General features: G+C 41.6%; 1 protein-coding gene and 1 pseudogene across 4 annotated transcripts in view; one reads left to right on the top strand and one right to left on the bottom strand.

Annotated features, from left to right (window-relative positions):
- The window catches only part of HERC2 (HECT and RLD domain containing E3 ubiquitin protein ligase 2), a 244,592-nt gene that overhangs the window by 95,176 nt on the left and 127,042 nt on the right, over nt 1–22,374 (top strand). For all 4 annotated transcript variants that reach the window (XM_075535640.1, XM_075535641.1, XM_075535637.1 and 1 more), the window contains exons 26-43: nt 2,763–2,866; nt 3,450–3,600; nt 5,774–5,988; nt 6,306–6,438; nt 6,540–6,667; nt 6,757–6,952; nt 9,219–9,352; nt 10,268–10,441; nt 10,521–10,657; nt 10,769–10,920; nt 12,284–12,475; nt 14,399–14,586; nt 15,868–16,060; nt 17,468–17,650; nt 20,747–20,928; nt 21,397–21,544; nt 21,631–21,827; nt 22,058–22,288. In XM_075535640.1, coding sequence (XP_075391755.1) covers nt 2,763–2,866; nt 3,450–3,600; nt 5,774–5,988; nt 6,306–6,438; nt 6,540–6,667; nt 6,757–6,952; nt 9,219–9,352; nt 10,268–10,441; nt 10,521–10,657; nt 10,769–10,920; nt 12,284–12,475; nt 14,399–14,586; nt 15,868–16,060; nt 17,468–17,650; nt 20,747–20,928; nt 21,397–21,544; nt 21,631–21,827; nt 22,058–22,288 — 3,038 coding nt within the window. The remainder of the gene's footprint in view (nt 1–2,762; nt 2,867–3,449; nt 3,601–5,773; nt 5,989–6,305; nt 6,439–6,539; nt 6,668–6,756; nt 6,953–9,218; nt 9,353–10,267; nt 10,442–10,520; nt 10,658–10,768; nt 10,921–12,283; nt 12,476–14,398; nt 14,587–15,867; nt 16,061–17,467; nt 17,651–20,746; nt 20,929–21,396; nt 21,545–21,630; nt 21,828–22,057; nt 22,289–22,374) is intronic.
- LOC142430979 (RNA-binding motif, single-stranded-interacting protein 1-like) lies at nt 322–2,356 on the bottom strand (annotated as a pseudogene).

Raw genomic sequence — 22,374 nt, 5'->3', positions numbered from 1 at the left:
TGGGCACTGTCAGCTTTTGGTTGTTCTTTACTAAGACAAAACCTGTTAAGGGGAATAGCTACTAGCTGAATCTAAGGGTTTCATGCACCTTATAAAACTTAGCGCACGGGGAGTTTTAGTTGATTTCATTATAAATAATGAAAAGCTGTCCATTTCGTAAAACACAATTGATTAAGAAAATCCTTGATCATTCCATCTTCACACTTTTTTTCATGTAAGAATGCTTTCTGCATATCCCACAATTACATATTGGGTTGAAAGATATATGTATAATGGTCATTAGTCATCTCTGTAGCCACCTGCTGCTGACCACTTGCCTCCTCAGCAGGGACAGCTGGTGTGTCTATGTGTGCATGCTGCGGCAAGTAGGAGCCTTGCATAGCTGATGATGTAGGCATGAATGTTGTGGTGCTGCCTCGCGGCACATGACTCAATTGCTGGGCCAGAGATGTACAGATTACAATTGCAGATTACAGATGTATGCTGTAGTAATAGGGTGTACTTCATTGAGGGGCTTAGCATGATACTAGGGCGCTGTATTTGTTCAGATTCTGCCTCTTCTGCTCTGGGTCCACAAACATGCAACAAAGCTATATGAGCAGAAACTTCTGGTGGTGTCTTAGTGAAGTTTCCATCAAAATGACCAATAGCAGCGTCACATTTTTCTGTCACCGCTACTTGTACCACTGGAAGCATGCAGTACATTTGAAGAAATTACTCACCGGAATGGTGTGAACATGTTTTCGTGTTCTTTCTCATCAATTAGAAACATACAGGTTGGTAAGAAAGATCTTGTTCCTGTTGCTTTATCATTGGAGCTTCGACTCCATTACCCTTCAGGACAGGCATAGCTTTCTGGGCTGCTGCAGGACTGTCGCAGTCAACAAACCATAACCTTTGCATTTGTTTGTGGTTTTATCCAAAATTCCCTTTGTGTAAACTGTTTTTCCCTACAGCTGACACAACTTCACTAGGCCCTGGTCTGGGGTGTTGGAAGGCAGTCTTCATATAGAAAAGTTCCTTTTCAGGGTTTTCTGTTCCTGTAAAGAGTCACAGTCTCAGAAACTCACAAGGGCAGTTTTTCCCTGTCCTGTAGGGTCACTGTGCGTTGCCATTGACTTGACAGCAGTGAGTTTATTTTACTCAACTGATCCCATCCCGAGTTGCTGCTACTGTTACTGTTGTTATTACCGCTGTTGGTGCTGAGGCTCAGAGGGGCTGTGGAGGGCGCCGGGACTAGAGACTGCTGCTTGTGGTAGGCGGCTGCTGCTGCTGGGGAAGATCATGTCTGCTGACTCCTGGGCAGCCTCCCTAAGAGGGCGAGGGCACGCTGAGGGGACCCTCTAGGCCAGTGACTCCCTTTTGTGGCAGACTTCTCCTCTGCCCTGGACTTGCTGACTTCCCTCAAAGTGCAGTGGTCTAGGGTGTGAACCGTTAGCTGCTCTGCATACGATGCAGAAGCGTTTGTGCTCTGAACCGGCAGTGCCGCCTCCTCTTTAGGCAGCAGCAAAGGAGCCTATACTGACTCCTGCCTCCCTGCCTGCCCTCAGGGGTGCCACACCTATTGGCCTTCTGCCTACACTTCCTGGGGCACAGGCTCCTTCCAGAACTGAGGATGAAGTCCTGGCCTCAGTTCTACAAGACCAGTGGAGGGATTCGAATACTGTGTATACTCGTGTATAAGCCGAGTCTTTTCAGCACATTTTAAATGCCGTTTTTGTGGCAAAATTAGGTGCCTTGGCTGAAATTTGGGTTGGCTTATACTCGAGTATATACAGTAATTTAACAACTGGTTTACTGCCCCAGTGACCGTTTTAAGTATAAAAAATGATGTTTCAAAGGTAATTTATTATTTCATACACTTCATACTTAAATAATAACAATAAGAGGTATACAAAATTAGATTGTAAGTTTTCAGGAATTGCATAAATATGGAAAATTTTAAGAACATTTTCCATGAAATCTTAATAGAAATTTGATAATTAATAATGTTAAATATGAACAATTGCTCTTCACCTATTTTCCATGGAACTTGTACTTCATCAATATTCCAATAATATGGCTCCAAAAATTGAGAAATTGTAATTTATTCCTATCTTGAGATTGGCTACAACTTAATAAGTTCATACCAACGTTTTTTATCGTATGGACCCTTACCTGTCTGTTGGCTCACAGTGTCGTAGCTTCCTATTGATTTTACCAATCTGGGCACACCAGTGCCCTCATTATTACCTTGTGGGAATTTGGCGTGCAACACAAACTGAAATGACTGACGGGGGTCACCCTTTGATTCTTTGGCACCTTTTCTCTTTGTATATACTTGTTTAATGCAAGGGAATAAAAATGTATATGCCATCAAAAGTATAATCAGTTTTATGAAATGAATAAACGTAAGCATAATTCTGTCTAAATTTTTATGCATATGGACAGAGTAATCTTTCTACGGGAGTTAGAATGCACTTTTACACAGATGGAAATGAAAACAGAGTCAAGAATGTGAACTTGTGATTTCCCCAAGGCAGCTGCCCAGCTTAGAGAAAACCCTGATTATAAGTGCCATTTAAAAACTGGTTTGCCAGACTCAACAAAAAATTAGGTGTTGGTTCTGCCTAACTAGTGCAAACTGGCTGAATCCCACCACTGCACAAGACCCTGCAACACTTCTCCGGCATAGTGGTTGAGCTGTTTTTGTAATAAAAATATTTAGGCAAATTGTGTTGAAACCATATTGCTTTGTAATTATTACTTTTTTCTTTTCCCAGCTCAGTTTGCAGGAGAAGACCCAGTGGTTGCTCTGGAAGCTGCTTTGCAGTTTGAAGACACACGTGAATCAATGCACGCATTCTGCGTGGGCCAGTACTTGGAGGTGAGGTGGTGTGCAGGATTGGCTTCTGTCTGGTGGGTAGGATGGCTTTGCCTTAAAGGATGGATAATAAAAGAGCCCGGTGACATTCTGGTAAGAATTAGACTACCAAGCGCAAGGTTTGTGGTTCAAATCTGCCAACTACTTCTTGGAAGATAGATGGGGCTATCTGTTCTCCTTGATGAGAAGGTTTGCTTAAGGATGTAAATTACTGCATTTCTTGGTTTTGTTTCTTTAAGTTTCTAATGAATTTCAGCATATTTTAATTAAAGTTAAAATATTAAGGCCTATAATTTCTGAAATCTTTTTTTATATCATTTTATCAGTGGCTTGTACAACTCTTATCACAATCCAAACATACTTCCATTGTGTCAGGCACATTTGTACATTTGTTGCCATCATCATTCTCAAAACGTTTGCTTTCTATTTGAGCCCTTGTTATCAGCTTCTCATTTTTCCGTCTCTCTCCCCACTCCCCCATCCCTCATGAACCCTTGACAATTTATAAATTATTATTTTGTCATATCTTGGGTTTTTGTTTCTTAACCCTATTTTATCAACTGATAATGAAATTTGTTTTCCCTAGCCTGACCAAGAAATCGTTACCATCCCAGACCTGGGAAGTCTGTCTTCACCGCTTATAGACACAGAGAGGAATCTGGGCCTTCTTCTCGGGTTACACGCATCCTATTTAGCAGTGAGCACACCGCTCTCTCCTGTTGAGCTCGAATGCGCCAGTAAGAGCATTTTTATTTTCTGTGAACTGATGAGCAGATTTTGGTTGAGCTGTAAGTTGATTAAGAGTCAGAGAAAATAAGTGTTCCCCAGCTGGAATGAGAAGATGTAACAAAGTAAACCGATCTTATTATCATGGTGCGTGGTGAGAGAGAGCTTCCTGGTGCGTTGGCGTCCTATGACCTTCCTATGTGAGAGTTTACTGGGGGCCCATCTTGTCACCTAGTACTTAGACATTGCACATGATGTGGGCTCTCTGTTCTTTTGGGGAGAAACACTGAGAATTGGGTTTCTGCCAGATTTGGAGACAGATATTGTAGATATGACAATATTTATAACCACCTGAGGTAATTTATATTTTTTCCCTGGCTCATAAAGTGGGTTGATTGTGTATGTTTCTCCATTTTTCTGCCCTTTATTCATCTAAGAAGCACCTGCTGAACAGTTGTTTGTGTGCAGGCCTCCAGGCAAGGCTTTAGGTGTGTAACGATGGCTAAAGCCTGCTTCTGCCTTGAGGCTCCTCTCTGTGTGGTGGATCGAGACCATATCAGCAGATAAGGGTACAGTTTGATTTAGGTTCACATAGAGACATTGGTACATTGTTCTTGGGAGAAAACAGCTTCATAGGGAGCATAGGAATTGACTGAGATTTGAAATGAAATGAGATTCCCTGCAAGCTGGTGTGGGCGCATCTGGGTAGAAACACAGAGTGTGAGGGCGTCGTCGAGTAGAGCAGGGTTTCAAACTGTATATTATGGTGCGTGTGTTGTGTCAGGTACAGAATGGAGCAGGTAAGAGTGGTCGGACTCTTGAGTGTGTGTGTCTGCTCCCTGCAGATTTCTCCAGTTGCGGCAGAACTATCCTCGTCTTTAAAGATGTGAGGCACAGTGAGGAGAACTGTCTTCATTTAGTTGGGAGGTTGAGGAGACAAATTCAGGAAATAGTGTTAGGATGCGGACAGTGAGCACCCACTGAGTGGTGGCTTGGCCCTTTCCCTGGAGACACCACTGCGTAAACTGTGCTTATTCGATGAGGGGAGGCCCCAGGTGTTTAAGTAGAGACGGCGAAGGGAGGGGAGGACACGGAGTAAGGGCAGAGGTGCGGGTAAGGTTGGGGTGTAGAATCATGATTAGATTTGACTTGTGAAAATTAATAATGGTAGTTTACAGGACACAAATTGAAATTATCTGGGGACATCCCAGTCTAATTGCTTGAGTTTTAGGAAAGTATTTTGATAACACAGTCATTAAGAAAAACCTCATGGTTCACATTGATTTCTTAATTTGGGGGGAATTTTCCATTAGTTATTACAAACAGTTGAAGTTTGCATTCCCATTGAGTCTGATGGGTACATGTTCCTGTCTGACCTGATTTATCCTGCTTTCAGCATTTGTTGGATCGTCGTATCTCTGATGAGCCACCCCTTAGTATTGTTATCCTTACTTTGCACACGCCCTGGGTGGATGTATCGTGCCTTTATGCTACTTCCCTTCGTAATCCCCCAAGTGTCCCTCCTCTGCTGGATGCGCTCTTCGCTTGTATCTTGTTCTGTAGTTTTGCTGGGTTTTCATGTCCGCAGGTATCATTTTTACATACCCTTTAAAGCCTTCTGATCTTTCTCCTTCACATTTTCTTACCACCTTTAGTATTTGATTGCATACAGTCATTTCAGTAGAGATTTACTGAATAGTTATGTAAATGGTGCTGGGTGCCAGCCTCCTTGTTAGAATTCAGAGGCCCCATCCTCACGTGGTGTATATGAAACCAGGACAGCCTCATGCAAGGTTAGAGTCAGTGTTGGACTGAAGGCACAGCAAAACCTATGAAAGTTGTAAGTTAGGTAAAGCAGAAATCTGTCAGAGAAGGAGAACTTAAATATTTGCTACTAAAATGAGCGATAAAAAGTGGTGAGTGCACCCTGTCAAAAATAGAATATTTATAAGGCCTGAAAAACAAGGTAGTGCTCTTGACTCTGGCCCTCAAAGTCCTAAGGCATTTTTAATAACCAGAAAGTATTACCTGACTTCACTTAATGTACGTCAACAGAGGTAATTATATTTGCTACAACTCTCATGTAAATGATGCTGTTCATCTCTTCAGAGTATTCATTCAGCATCTTTTTCTTTAATATTTACACGTGATGAGTGCAGTCATTCTCTGTCCTGTGTTGTCCAGAGTGGCTCCAGTCCTCCATCTTCTCTGGAGGCCTGCAGACAAGCCAGATCCACTACAGCTACAATGAGGAGAAGGATGAGGACCATTGCAGCTCCCCGGGTGGCACTCCTGCCAGAAAGTCCCGACTCTGTGCCCACCGATGGGCCCTGGGGGACCACACCCAGGCCTTCCTGCAAGCCATCGCTGACAACAACATGCAGGACCACACTGTTAAGGTAAGCTTGCTTCTGAGGATCAGTCACAGAAATATTTTAACTTCCGACAGAATCCAGCACTGAGTCACCCTACTGCATGTCCTTGTGTGAACCTTCAGACTTAGCATGTATATAACACCACTTGTCTTTTGTCAACTTATTCCATACCTGGTTTCAGCTGTCACTTGCAAGCTTGCTTTTGAGACGGCTACTTTGATGCATTTTCTAGGAAGCATGAGAAATTGCTGATTACAAGTACATCAGAAGCTGTGGCATGTCGAGGGCTACTGTGCGCCTATGAAGATGATTCTGAACTGCCCTCTTGCTCTCTGTTGCAGGACTTTCTGTGTCAGGTAGAAAGATACTGTAAGCAGTGCCACTTGACCACACCGATCACCTTTCCTCCTGAGCATCCCGTGGAAGAAGTTGGCCGCTTGCTGCTCTGTTGCCTCTTAAAACATGAGGATTTAGGTATGCAGTCAGGTGTCAATGTATATTATCTGTGATGTAGTGTCTCTCACTCACATGTGCTATGCATTTATTCTTTCTCTTTTAATGTGTTTTACATACAGGTCACGTGGCATTATCTTTAGTTCACACAGGTACACTTAGCATTGAACAAGTAAAACACAGAACACTGCCTAAATCAGTGGTAGATGTGTGTAGAGTTGTCTACCAAGCGAAATGCTCACTAATAAAGGTAAATAGATTTTAATTTTCTTTTTTCCATGTTTTGCAGACACTGTTAAACTATCCGTTATTAAGTTGTCTTTTCATTTAATTCTGCAGACACACCAAGAACAGGGCCGTTCATACAAGGAGGTCTGTGCACCTGTCATTGAACGTTTGAGATTCCTTTTTAATGAACTGAGGCCTGCAGTTTGTAATGACCTTTCTGTGATATCTAAGTTTAAGCTGCTAAGTTCTTTGCCCCGTTGGAGGAGGATAGCTCAGAAGATAATTAGAGAACGAAGGAAAAAAAGAGGTAAGCTCATGAAAGTTAGGAAAATACTGTCCATTTCCCTTGTAGTTGTCTGTGTTTTCAGAATTAAGCCATTCACTGCTATTTGTAATTTGTGGCATTGTCATATACTTGTTATATGTGTTTATTTTCAAATATAAAAATTTGATATTTTTCAAGATATTAGATGATGAAATTTTGGAATAGAATGTTTCATGTTCTAATACATAGTAAGTTGCTACTGAAAATGATCTGTACTGCAAATTTTACTAAATTAGGACATTTTTAGTGTCTATTAATTGATCCGAGAGTAATAATTTTATCTTTATAGTAATTAATCTTAAAATTAATTTTTTTCCTTGTTAGTACTGAGTATTCTGATACACAGGGAGTTTTTCTAGAAGGGAATTTAAAGAGTTATTGATAGTTTTAAGGAAACACCTTACAAGGGGTAGAGAAAGAAAAATGTTTTTTATTAATGCCCATACTTGGTTAGGAATACATCAAACAATTTGCACGTTGGGTGGTTTTAAACCTGTCTTGAGACATTTCTTATTATACTCTTAAGAAATATGAATTATTCACAGATCATCTTTTTAGACAATGCTAATCATTGAGTTTTTTTGATGGTCATTTTGAACAATAATGGCATGAAACCCCAACATGTTCGAGAACCCATACGAAATGGATTTTTTCTGTACAAAGTCTTAAGCCACAACACTTTGTCTAAATCCTAGAAATGCTCTGGATCAGAAAGACATGGCCTGAGCACCTCTGCGATCCCTTTAGCCCAGGGAGCCAGAAACCCGTAGCAGAAGGCAGGATTAGGAGACAGGCCTGTCTCAATTCTGAGAGAGAATAATCTCCCTTTACCACTTGGCTATTTCACACCCATGGCTTCTGAACCCTCATTGCCGCCTCTTCAAGTTTCTTTTTATGGGCTTTTATATTTTTATTATGATGGAACTTAAGTTATAAACTATTAATAATTAATATACCCATGTTGTGTTGGTGTCCCAAGACCAACTGTAGGCTCATTGAATTACTATAAGGACTCAGAGCACACAGGAGGGCTGTTACAGTCATAGACACGATTTAAATTGACAAGGGCTAACGATGCATAGGAGAAGCCCAGGAGAAACCAGAGCACAGGCTTCCAGGTATCCTCTAAATCTGGAGTCACATAGGGGCTTAGGTTTCCATCATCTGTATTGTGAGAGTCCATGAGCAATATTGGGAAATTTACCAACACCTTGCTATCCTGGGTTTTACTGAGCATCATTCATCTAGGAAGGCAGTCTCCATGTGACTAACTTCAGCTAACTAACTCAGACTGTAGCTCTTCTCTCCCCTACCCCTACCAAAATAAAAACCAGTAAACAAAAAACTCAGGCATTCACCAGGACTCATAATGTTTGATAAACTTAAAATTGGTGCAGCATGGTCTAAGAACTTAAAGCGTACAAAAACACTTTTACCAGGGGCTTAGCGGTTATTTTAACCATAGACTAGTTTTATAGGGATGCCTTTCTTTGTGATATGCAGCATTGAGAAACTCAAGCCTGCTGAGCTAACTGTATTCTGCACAGGTGTATTATATGTTGCATATACTTTCAACATATTCCGAGTAGAACTTGACTCGAAGCCTTGAAAGAGACAAAAATGTACAAGAAATATGTATTATCACTTTTCAAATTCAATAAAACTTTCCTATTTAAAGAGGATTACATTGAAAAAAGATATACGGTTGATTTTGTTGGTAGAGCTATGGGGAAAGATAGATTGGCCAAGTATGGTTTATGGTCCAAATCAGATCCTGACAGCCTTTGTGTACTGTTCATGAGCTGGAAATAGCTTCTACATTTTTGAGTGGTTATATAAAAATTATTTGAAATTTCAATTGCAATAAAGTTTTTTTGTTTTATTTTTAGCACAGCCATTTCTATTTGTTTCCAATGTAGTTCGTGGCTACTTTCATGCTACTTTAGCAGACTGAGTACTTGCGCAAAAGCCAAAAACCCACACAGCCCACCTAGCCCTTTAAGACAATGTTTACAGATCCTAAAATCGGCAGTTTTGGCTTTTCCCTGTTGCAGTCTTCCTAACTTACTGTCTTTCTGTCCCTCGAGCTCAGCTAGATTTCAGATCATGTGAAACTCTGTGATGTATTTTACTTTTGTAATTGACATTGTAATTTTGATATAGCAATATTCTGTAATACAAATGGTAAATTTTCATAATTAAAATTATACTTGAGATTAATTTTAAACTATTGACTTTTAAAACATAGTTCCTAAAAAAGCAGAATCTATTGGTGATGAAGAAAAAATTGGAAATGAAGAGAGTGATTTAGAAGAAGCTTGCATTTTGCCTCATAGTCCTCTGAGTATGGATAAAAGACCCATTACAATGAAATCGCCCAAGGTAAAGTATCTTTTGGATTTTTGAAACTGTTTGTATATAAACATATTACACAGCAACATAATCTACAAGGCTCGTTGCTTTGTCATTTAGCTTCTGTAGGATCGTGAATGTAGTGAAAGTGTCTGTATCTATGCCCCAGTGATGCTCAGTAACCTTAATTTATGGTACTGAGATCAGACTCGTGAGGAACCCTGGTGGTATAGTGGTTATGTATTGGGCTGCTAACCACAAGGTCAGCAGTTTGAAAGCACCACCCACTCCTCGGGAGAAAGCTAAGAGTTTCGATACCTCTGAAGAAATAGTCTCAGAAATCAACAGGGCCAGTTTTACCCTGTCTTTACAGGGTTGCTATGAGTCAAAATCAACTCAATGGCATTGAGTTTGAGTTTTCTGGTCAGACACATATATGAAGAGATGTTTTATTTTTAGGAGTCTATTATATCATTATTCACCAGTCTTTTGTTGACTATATTTTTTGCTTTAGAAACTGTACCAGTCTCTCAGTCTACCGCTATGAATGATAATTTACCGTAAGCTTGATAATTTAAACTTGTGTGCCAGTTAACACATTGCAAATCCAAAGTACAGAGGCGTCAGAATCAAACAAACATTGCTGTGGAGTTGATTCTGACTCACCTTGTGGTACGTAGTAGCAGCGCCCCTTGGGTTTCCAAGCTGTAAGTACTTATGGAAGGAGACTGCCACACCTTTCTCTTGTGAATTCACTGTTGGGTTTGAACTGTCAACCTTTTGATTAGTAGTTGGTTACTATACATTCATTAATATGCACATTTGTGACATAGAAATATAATTTGGCCATGGCAGTAAATATATAATATCTTGCCATTTAAGACTTGTTGGCATGCTTTCTGTTTTACTGAGGTAAACAGTGTTTAAGTTCTTCTCCTTTGTTAGGATAAATGGCAACCCCTGCTGAGCACAGTGACAGGCGTCCACAAGTACAAATGGCTGAAGCAGAATGTCCAGGGTCTCTACCCACAGTCCTCCCTTCTTAGTACAATAGCTGAATTTGCTCTTAAAGAAGAACCAGTGGATGTGGAAAAAATGAGGAAGTGCTTGCTAAAACAGGTACCCTTTGTTGAGAGCGTGTTTCTGTGGCTAATATGATAATACTCAGCACTTAGGAATATGTGTTGCTATTTTGCAGCTGGAGAGAGCGGAGGTTCGTCTGGAAGGGATAGATACAATTTTAAAACTGGCGACCAAAAATTTCTTACTTCCATCTGTGCAATATGCGATGTTTTGTGGATGGCAAAGACTTATTCCCGAAGGAATCAATATAGGGTAAATGTTATTAACATATATTTTCCTGAGGAAAACTCAGCAAACGTTGTTCCATTAAAGTTCAAAATGTGACAGTGTTCTAAGTAGCAATTATTTATCTTTGTTTCCAAGGGAACCCCTTACAGATTGTTTAAAGGATGTTGATCTGATTCCACCTTTTAACCGAATGCTGCTGGAGGTCACTTTTGGCAAGCTGTATGCTTGGGCTGTTCATAATATTCGAAATGTTTTGATGGATGCAAGTGTCAAGTTTAAAGAGCTTGGTGAGTTTTAAAACTATATCTGGTTATTCAAATACTGTTTTCAAACTGACCTTCATATTAACATTATTTCATAGTGTGCCTCTTATACGCTATGGAGACTGTGTTTATGAAGACATTAATAACATCGCAGTAGGTATGTCCGCTGCACAAGCCTTCTATAAGGTGCTGAAAAGCAAGGATGTTACTTTGAAGACTAGGGTGCACCTCAACCAAATGGGGGTAGTCACCTCAGTTGTTTGTGAAAATTGGATATTGAATAAGAAAAACAGAAATAATTGACACATTTAAATTATGGTGCTGGTGAAGAATATTGGAAGTATCAAGGTCTGCCAACAGAACTAAACAAATCGATCTTAGAAGAAGTACAACCAGAGTGCTCCTTGGAGGCAAAGAGGGTGAAGTTCCTTCTTTGGATATGGTAACAGTAGACACCAGTCCTTGGAAAAGGACCACATGCTTGTTAAGTGGAGGGGCAGCAGAAGAGAGGCAGCCTCCTGACAAGAAGAAGTGACGCAGACTGCTGCAGCAGTGCACACCAACAGAACAACCGTGGGACGGTGCAGGCCTGGCCATGAATTGCTCTGTTATGCGTTTGGTCACTATGACTTAGAACTGACTCAGTGGTACCTAACGACATGAGAATAATAATCAGAGCTACTTTTTGTTCTCTCAAGCTCCAAACAAAATTTGGCAGAAGACATAATCTTAAAAATATTATAGACTAATAAAGTTTTACAAGTTTGGCTTATTTTCATGTGTCTAAATGATATTGATGAGCCCTAGGTCGCACAGTGGACTATGCATAGGGCTACTAGCCACTTAATACACAGTTCAAAACCACCATTCGCTCTGTGGGAAAAAGATAAGGCTTTCTACTCCTGAAGAAAAGAGTTAAGGTCTCAGAAACTCACAGGGGACTGCTCTACTCTGTACTATGAGGTTTCTATGTGTTGGAATTGATTTTGTAGTCATGAGTTTGATTGTTTTTAATTTTTTAAATTTATACTATAAACTCTAAAATGCCTGTATCCTTTGTTAATACTTCTGGAGGTAGACATCTACAGAAAAATCTTATGTTTGGTTTTGTGGAAGGAATTTAAACATACACTTGAAATTAATTGAAAAAAGAATTAAGTATATTTAGAGGATTCTTAAAGCAGTGTGGTGAATTTTATAGACAGATGGACATAGACAGGTGCAATGAATGTGACAGGATCATTATATATTAATGCCAAGCTGCCTGACACTAGCCCTTATCCTGTGGACTGTATTGAAAAATGATATTTTAGAAATTAATTCTTTCTGCGTCATATGCTATTAAATTCACATGCAAGGAATTGACGTGGGTATTCATGCTTATTAGGTATCCAGCCAGTTCCCCTGCAAACCATTACCAATGAAAACCCATCAGGACCAAGCCTGGGGACGATCCCACAAGCTCGCTTTCTCCTGGTGATGCTTAGCATGCTGACACTGCAGCATGGGGCAAACAACCTGAACCTCTTGCTGAACTCGGGAATGCTTGCCCTCACTCAGACTGCACTACGACTGATAGGTAGGTTGACACTGTTTTTTTAATAAAGAAAATATGAGTTTGAAAATGACAGGTTTGAAAATAACAAAATTTGCCTCCGTCTGTCTTTTTTAAAAAAAGTTGTGGTCCTCTACATATAATCCACAATTTATCATTTGAACACGCACAGTTCATTGACACTGAGTAGAATCACAATAGTACTTGCAATCATCACCATGATCTATTTCCAGAACTTTTTTATTACCCTTTTACTTACTCATTAAGCCGCCATTACCAGGAGCCCTGTTGGCATAGCGGGCTATGTGCTGGACACGAGTCATGGGGTAATTTCTGGGTTATATGGTAATTTTGTGTTTAACTTGCTGAGGATCTGACAAATTAGTTTCTATGAGTCTGAATTGACTGGATGACGCCAAACACCCCTCCCCCTTACAAGAACTGCTGATCAAGACCCTCACTCAGATGTCTGGTGACGAAGCTTAAGAAAGGCTGCATTGTTTTTACCCCCTCCCCCTTTAAAATTTTACTGCAACCCTGGTTTTACCAATACCCATCGACTCCCAAATATACACACACGAGGAGAGAGAAACAAAAACTTAATACCTTTTTGGCAAGTGAAAGCATTCCTTTAGGGAGATCTGGATCTTACTCCCACCTGGAAGAGCGAACAGAAGCCAAAGGTGTACTGTACTTTACGTCCTCTCACTCTGATCCTGCTCCGCTCCTGAGTCCGCTTAAAGCAGCCAGAGATTTCAACAAGTCGATTTGTTTTTTTGCGGGGGGGTATGATTTATCATATTCAAATTCATCAGTAAATTTTACTCTTCTGACCACACCTCAGCTGCACTTTTATGTTATAGATGTTTCCATAGCAACCCAGGTGTCAAACAATTGTCAAACTGTGCCATTTTAACCTGTCTTTCCCAGACAGTGCTATTACCTGTTTCAGTTTGCCAGGGTTGTCTGGTCTAGTTCATTGCTGCCTGCTTCAGCTGGGTAAGACGCTCGTGCAGTTCTGTGATTCTCTAGGGAGACTCATACGGCTCTCATCCAGTCATATTTCTGCTGGTTGTTTATGACAGTCAGGGTGGCAGAGGAAAGCCAGCAAGGCTGCATATGCTTTACAACGATGCTCAGTGACTTGAGACAGTGTGTGAAATGTCTGCCAGGGAAGCTTATCAGAAGAGGGAGGGTGGGTTAGAAAGAGGGAACTGATTACAAGGATCTACATGTGACCTCCTCCCTGGGGGACGGACAGCAGAAACGTGGGTGAAGGGAGACGTCGGACAGGGCAAGATATGACAAAATAATAGTTTATAAATTATCAAGGGCTCATGAGGGAGGGGGGAGCGAGGACAGAGGGGACAAAATGAGGACCTGATGCCAGGGGCTTAAGTGGAAAGCAAATATTTTGAGAATGATGAGGGCAGTGAATGTACAGATGTGCTTTACACAATATTGATGTATATATGGATTGTGATAAGAGTTATGTGAGCCCCTAATAAAATGATTTTTAAAAATCCATGAAACACACACACACAAACCCTCAGGAAAAAAAAAAAAGAGTCACTCTCCCAGGATGTTTATAGGAGATGCTTTTCTGCCTGACAAGTATCAAAACTATGTAGTACCATAATTAAAGTCTATAAGTTTTCATTGTTAAGCATTTAGGTGGTTCTTTTTTTTTCCTATGGTAAAAAAAGGTTGAGTATCTTTTACTTCTAAAGAGTTTTTCCAATTATGCTTGTATTTAATTTGTTTTTTCTTTTTAAAAAATCCTAGAGCTAATCAGTACAGTTTTAATGATTTTCATTTTATAAATAAAGGATACATTATAGATTTTTAAAATATAATCTTTATCAGTACCCGTCGATTGTGTGTGTGTTTTAAGATTAGGAAATCCAAAAAAATTATGGCTCGACTACTGTTTTGATTCTGTAATAGGGCCTAGTTTTGATAATGTAGAAGACGACATGAATGCTTCATCCCGAGGAGCATCAGCCACTGTCCTGGAAGAAACAAGAAAGGAGCCGACTCCTGTACAGCTTCCTGTGTCCGGTCCAGAGCTGGCGGCCATGATGAAGATTGGAACCAGGGTCATGAGAGGCGTGGACTGGAAGTGGGGAGATCAGGTATGCCGAGGTTTCGTTACTACACTAGTCACAGGTTAATCACATCTTAAGATATTCTGCTATATATGTTATTAGTGTGAATATTGGAAATAAAATGTCCCATAACTCAGGAAACACGCAGTTGATAGATAACATATGATGCACGAGTTGGTGATATTTGAGCACAGAGAAATGTGGCTTACTTTGTACACAGAAGTGAAGTTTCTTTTTGGTGCACTGTTGCCAGTAGCTCACGTCTACCGCAGCAACAGTGACGTGAGCAGTGAAAAGGAAAAGGCACTCCTTTAGTACAGGCTCTAAGGCAGAGAGCGCCACCGCAGCCCATGGGTCCACACTGCGGGCGGTGTCACACACATGCTGGTGGCTGGGCAGTCAATTTTCATCCCTTTGTGCAGGTCTCTTCCAAATCTTTGTCAGTTCCTCGTAGATCAGTGGTTCTCAACCTTCCTAACGCTGTGATCCTTTCACAGTTCCTCATGATGTGGTGACCCCCAACCATAACATTATTTTCATTACTACTTCATCACTGTCATTTTGCTAATGTTATGAATTGGACGACCCCTGTGAATGGGTCGTTTGATCCCCAATGCGGTCGAAACCTAAAGGTTGAGAACCGCTGTCCTAGAGAGGGGAAGATGATTCCCAGGTGTGGCTGTGCTTAGGTGTGGTTCAACATTCCTGCCATGTCTAGGTTTCTAACCACAGTTTTAAGCATGAGCATATCCAGTATTCTCTTAGAATTGAAAGATGGCTTTTTTGTTTGTTTGTAAAAGAAAGGTAGCAAAGACTTTGAGTCTTTAAGTGGTACAAACTACTAGTTCAAATAATAATAGCCCAAAGATTGCCAGTTGAAATCACCAATAGTACCTTAGCAGACGTGGTGATCTGCTGCTAGGAGACCTGAGACTTGAAAGTTCTCTGGGATGCAGCTCAACGCTGATGCACATGGGTAACATTACCATGTGTCGGAGTCAACGTCATAGCCACTAAAATCCCCCAAATTTTTACCATTTTTTAAAATAGAAAAGTATGTATGTCAGTACAGAAGAATACAGCATGGGGAAGCTATTTTCATGGCATTTAATATGAAGTGATGATCCTAGGTGTATATTTTTTAATACTGAGTTTGGAATTAGTCATGTTAATAGTTCAAGCCTGTCACTGTTCTGCAGTGGTGTACCCCCTATCCAGAGTTGGTGGCCAATTGGACACCGTGTGATGCTGGAGAAGATTGAACAACAGAGGTACTGTCTCTACTGATCTTTATTTTGGCTTTCCTAGGATGGACCTCCTCCTGGCCTGGGTCGTGTGATTGGTGAGTTGGGAGAAGATGGCTGGATAAGAGTCCAGTGGGACACAGGCAGCACCAATTCATACAGAATGGGGAAGGAAGGAAAGTATGACCTCAAGTTAGCAGAACTACCAGCTTCTGCCCAGCCGTCAGCAGATGATTCGGACACCGAGGATGACTCTGGTGGGTGGCTCAAGGTGACCTGGACACACTGTTTCCAAATACCGAGGAGCTATCATTTTCACCTGGAATGGCAAAGAAAGATACCAGGGCTCCCCCTCAGACAGGGATTTTGTCAATCTGGGCCTGTCTTTTGATCTGTGCTTTAATTTAAGTCAGTTCACAATAGCCCGAAACAGGTGTACACACTCGCCTTGGAAACCAGTGATCTAACTGGAATAGACCTTTGGTATCTGAGATGACTCTGGTAAGACCAGGTGATGCAGACGCTTGCTCTTCCTCCTCTGTAGTGTCTGTCATTAGCTGGGAGCCTGGATCTTTAGTAGCAGTGGTACTTGCTGAATTTGGCATCACACTGTGGATGCTTGCTTGTCAGCTTTGTTCACCCACACTAGTCCCCCCTTTCTTACGCTTTCCTGTTGTCCCAGACTCAGAAGGCATCACAGAGTGACAAAGTGTGAATTAATTAAAGTAGAGCTGAGAATGTGTGAGTCACTCTGGAAAGGACACATAAAGGTGAAAGAAGAGGTCCTTATGACCTTACCCTGGGAATGGAATAACAGGCTGAGTTCCTCTGGCTCTCTGGAAGTTTCTTGATGCACATGATTGTCAAATAGCATGTTTGGCTCCAGATGGAATTTTTTTTAAATGAGTTGAGTCCCTTTGTACAGGATTTTACCACAGAATGCCAGTGTGTACTTAGTGCTGCCTCAGCACCCGAGACCCACAAGGAATCATTCTGAGAATTGTGTCCCTTTATGTTTAAACAGGGCCGATATTCGCCCTATCAGGCGGTCAAAATAATGTGTGTAGAGTGTGCAATTTGAATAGTGTCCAGTGGTAGGTTTAACAGCATCATCACAATATGTACAGCCTAAATCAATTCTTGTCACTCTTCCTCTCCTCTGTTGGGAGAAGGAGAGTAGAGCTAGCTTTCCGCTTGGTCCCGGGGCTCCTGGGGAAATTCAGAGCTTTGCAGAGTGGCCGTGAGAGTGGGGGCCCTTGTTGCAGCGTCTCCCCATCTGAGAGCCAGCCGGCCTCCGGTCTGAGACCCTGGGCCCTCATTCTCATGAGTGTGTTAAGTTTTGTCCTCCACCAGACTACAAGGTGAGTTCATCCAAAATCAGCTTTTGACATGTGATTAATCTTGTGCATTGACTTTCTGAAGGAATACATTCCTGAAATCATTTTACTTTTGATAATTTTCTTTAAAAAACTCCAACGTAGTTTACAAGGAAGGTGGGGACTGATGAATAGGCAGGCATTTAGGGTTCTTTGATTCTACTCTTGGAAAGATGTGCTTCCCTCTCCAGTGTAATACAGAATAAAGAATGTAGTGTCCAATCCATACAAATAGGTGTTTGACCACTCTCCGATTTACTTCAAAATATTTCTTCTTTTGATTTTCAGAAGTTGAGCAGACAGAAAGGAACATGCATCCTACTTCGATGATGCTTACAAGCACTATTAATTTGCTACAGACTCTTTGTCTCTCCGCTGGAGTCCATGCTGAAGTCATGCAAAGTGAGGCCACTAAGACTCTTTGTGGACTGCTCCGCATGCTAGTGGAAAGTGGGACCACAGACAAGACAGGCACGTAATGAGTCATTATTTGTGAAATTATGATTTTGTTGTGTGAGTGGATATGTTAGTGTGTGTGTTGGTGGGGGTTAACTTTCATCTATATGTATCTGAGTGTGCCAAAGAGTGTGTGGCTGCTCATGATCTTATTTAAGTGTGAGTTTGCGTGAGTGTGATAGCATACATGAATGTGCCAGTGTAATGCATGTGGCATCGTGTGTGTGAGTGTGTTGTGTGTGAATGAGTATGGTATGTGTATACTGGAGTGAGAAATGTTTGAATGTGAATCTGTTGTATGTTGTGCATGCCTCTGTGAATGACTGTGTCAGTCAGTCAGTGTGGTTATTGTACTCAGAGGAGGGAGTCATTGCAATCGCTTGGAACAGGAGCAGGGCTGAGGCAGGTGGGAATGTATAACGCACTGGCAGTTCCACACCTCAGCTGACGGGTGAGGTGACCATGAGTGGAAGCGGGGAAGCTGGTCCGCATGGTCCTCTGGTGTTTCATAGCCATGCAGAATGGATGATCAAATTGTATAGGCAGCTATAGCCCTATTTTGTTAATGCAGACTTTCAAAACTGGAGTTGGACGTTTATTGTTGAGATATATACAAAGGGGTACTGTACTAGGCAAAACTTTGTAGTTTGCATTTTTTCCACCAGGTGAACATCAAGCAACTCACTCTGAGTTAATGCACCCAGTGGTGTCACCTGGGAAGGTTCTTGCTAGTCACAGTGAATTTTTTGGTAAAAGAAGTTACGCTTGAACCTTGCTTTTTTAAAAATTATTTTTTTTATTGGCTTCTCTTTATTCGGAGGGGAGTAGCATAGTGAAAATCAAAGACTCAAGGACATAGTCCAAGGAACGAATGGACTGCCTGAACGGAAGCTCCCATTGCCCGGAGAGCAGAAGACATCGATGGTGCTCACACCCAGGATCCACAGATACTGCTCGGTCCCACAGAAGGTCTGGGAAGGGGCGGCTCCGGATAACCAACCAGACCGGGAGACCAAAGGGCAGCAGGACACCAAAAGCCCGGCTCAGAAGGCAAGAAGGGACAGGAAGGGACAAATGAAACCAGGGAAGAAGCAGAGAGAGTGCCGCTGTGTGGAGGAAAGCACAGTGGATTTAGTTCCATGAGTAAATAGATTCAATGGAAGCGGATGGGAAGTTTGCTCCGGAACTTTCACCCGAACCACAAGAAGAAAGGAGGGAAGGAGACGTGGAGGGAAGGAGAAAGAGGAGCGAACCTCGCTTGTTGTGATGATTGATTTAAAAGAACAGCGTGCAGATGTGAAATTTTGCTTCCTGCTCGGGAAAAATGCTGCAGAAACTGTTGTGATGTTGAGCACACCTTTCAAGGAGAGCGCTGTGTGACAAATTCAAGTGTATCAGTGCTTTTCTCATTGCAAACAAGGTGAAATGTCGATTGGTGACAACCCTCGTTCTAGACCGTCCATCAGCTTCCTGCATGGAAGACAATGTTGACGACATTTGTGCGCTGGTGCTTGAACACTGGAGACGGACCAGTTAAGGCAGCGGGAGTGTCTGGGCTGTCTTGGAGCTCAGTTCAGTGAATTTTAATGGAAGATTTGGGAATGGAAAGGGTTGCTCTGAAATTTGTGACTTGGAAAAAAGAGTGCTGAATGAAAACATGCTGTTTTTTGATAAGCGACCCAGACTTTTTTTAAGTGACAGGACATGGTGCTATTCTTCTTTTTTTTTCCAAACTGATACAAAACATTTATTCCAATTTAGTTATTTTATGGTTTTCCCCATCATAACAGCCTTGTGATAGCCACATCTTTTACATCTATAAATAATGTTATCAAAATAATCTCAATCTTTGAAATCTCACAAAAATTTTATATTTTACAATCCACCCTGAATATCAAGGCTGCAAGAATAACACAACATTTCATATATCCAAATATTTTACAACTGTACCCAAAAAGAAAAAAGGAGAAGAAAACCACATTTACTTGGTTAATGGGCTAAAGTACCTGAGCAGCCAAAAATGAAATATCCAAATTACTAGCATTAAATGTAATTACAACTTTAATAGTCACTTTGTCATTGACAGTGATTACTGGAGCACAGTGCTGAGAGCCCCAGGGGCAGACCAGTAGCAGCACGGTGCTGTTCTTATGATCCTGAAAGCAAACATCTATTGAGCCAGTGGAAGACGCCATCATCACCTCACCCCAAAAAGCCTGTGCAGTGAAATCAAAGATCAAGACAATCCTCGTTTGTTTTTTTGATGTGAGGGGGATAGGGAGTTTGGCGTTCATTCCACCAGGTCAGACAGATAATAAAGCTTTCTATTTAGAGGTTCTGAAAAGATTGTGTAGTAGTGTGTGGCAAAAAAGGCCTGCTTGTGCAGAGGGTGGGCTGGTTTTGCCACCTTGACAATGCATTGTTCATGTAGCCATCTCAGTGCGCCAGTTTTTGGCAAAAGCCAGCATGCCTCTCTTTCCCCACGCACTGTTCTCACCAGACCTCTCTCTGCACAGCTTCTTTTTGTTTCCTCGAATGAAGGGAAACATGAAGGGACAGCGATTTGATGACACAGAAGAGATGAAGAACAAAACGAGGGAGGTGCTGTAAGCCATCCAAACAGAGGAGTGTGAAAAATATTTCCAAGAATGAAATTACAAATTTAACAAATGTATTAAATATAGTGGAGAGTACTTTAAAGGTGATAAGGTAGTTTTGTAAAAAAAAATTAAATATATAGCTTGGGATCCAGGGGGCCTAGGTTTGTTTTTTTTTGGGGGGGAGTCAGTGCCCCATGTAGATCATAGAAAAGTCTTGAAATGCATGGTCTTTTTAAATATGATAAATGTACCAAAAAAGTAACTGCTATTTGAACTTGAATAAGTTATTTTCCTATTGCCTGGAGACTTTAATTTGATGAAATGTATACACTACTTTGAGTCAGTACATGCACTTTAAATGTGTTTAAAACATTCTTTGATCTAGCAACTTTTCCGACTTTTAGTTAGCTTATTGTTGAAAATAAAATAGTAAGTATACGAAGAGTGAAGAGCTTGCTGATTGTTTGTTTTCAGATACTCGGTGCTGAGTGCTTTGTTTTTCTTTTCACAGCTCTACCAAACAACCAGGTTTGTAGGGAGCAGCACAGGAGCTGGTGCACGCTTGGGTTTGTGCGGAGTATTGCTCTCACACCGCAGATGTGTGGTGCCCTGAGCTGCCCTTCCTGGATCACCTTGCTGATGCAGATTGTAGAAGGGCACACGCCTTTCACAGCTACCTCACTGCAGAGGCAGGTAATTGCACTCCAGGGGCCCTCTTGCTGTGTGGCTGTGGGGAACACTGTCAGAACAGTAGACCTGCTGCAGCTAGGTACCTGGCTCAGTAACACGCCTCAGGAAGAAGAGAAGGAGGGGAGTTCAAAGTAGATCTTTTAGAGACATTGCTGGGCATTGGGTAAGTGATAAATTTTACCCTCTGCTTTCATCCACTTCACTGGAGTTGTGGTGTGATTGTCTGAAAAGGATTAATTTTTAACTAATTAAATGAACACCTGAATCTCTTATTGCATAGCTTGGTTTTCTAACCACTGATTATCCATATCAATTGTCAACTTGGGTATAATTATTTGGTTGTAAAATAATAACCACATTTTTCACATGATTAATTGCATTGTTGTAACAAAATATAACACCAAGAATAAAACACATAATCCCTTCATCTATCTAATTTATTTCTTATAATTTTTTATTGTGTTTAATTAGATCTTAGCTGTACATTTACTGCAAGCAGTACTTCCATCGTGGGACAAGATCGAGAGGTCCAGGGACATGAAATGTCTTGTGGAAAAGCTGTTTGGTTTCTTGGGCAGTTTGCTTACTACCTGCTCTTCAGATATTCCCTTGCTCAGAGGTTGGTTGGCTCCTCTCCTGCTTGGTGTCCTTTTCACCGGTCGGTCAGTGAGTTGTACAGCTCCTTCTGTGTGTGTTTGTTTGAAGAATCCACTCTGAGGAGGAGGCGAGCTCGCCCACAGGCCTCCCTGACGGCCACCCACAGCAGCACCCTGGCGGAAGAAGTGGTGGTGCTGCTCCGGACGCTGCACTCTCTGAGTCAGTGGAATGGACTCATAAACAAGTACATCAACTCTCAGCTCCGCTCCATCACCTTCGGCGTGGCAGGGAAGCACTCAGAAGGGGTAGTTTCTGCGTTTTAAAATAAGCGCATTTTTCTTGATGGACTATTCCTTTCACCTTTAGCTTATCTTTCTAAATGCTGTATTTTATTTCTAGTGTTAAATGTGTCTTACAGAAATAGCTGTTAGAGAAGCGAGTTTAAAATAATTGAGCCTAGCTGTAAGTACTTCTTTAAAGATTAGGCAGCTTCGCCAGTGTCCTCCTCCAGCTTGATGTCTGCTGTGTGCTCTAGGCTCTGCTGGAGGACCGGCTCCTCAACCCTGACAACCCTGAGGTGGGCAGCCTCATGGCTGTGCTGGCTGTGATAGGTGGCATCGACAGTCGCCTGCGCCTTGGGGGCCAGGTCACCCATGACGAGTTTGGAGAAGGCACTGTCACTCGTATCACCCCGAAGGGCAGAATCACTGTGCAGTTCTCAGAGATGCGGGCACGTCGTGTGTGCCCACTGAGCCAGCTAAAGGCGGTAGGTGGTCTATGTCTATTAGCTTCAGGTGATAAAGTAAATAGGCTTCATGCTAGAGCTGCATTCTCTGTCAGCATGTGAGAAGA

Source organism: Tenrec ecaudatus, chromosome 17, assembly GCF_050624435.1.
Source record: "Tenrec ecaudatus isolate mTenEca1 chromosome 17, mTenEca1.hap1, whole genome shotgun sequence".
NCBI classification, from domain to species: Eukaryota; Metazoa; Chordata; class Mammalia; order Afrosoricida; family Tenrecidae; genus Tenrec; species Tenrec ecaudatus.
The sequence above is the reverse complement of the archived record's forward strand: the minus strand, read 5'-3'. Positions and strand labels throughout refer to the sequence as shown.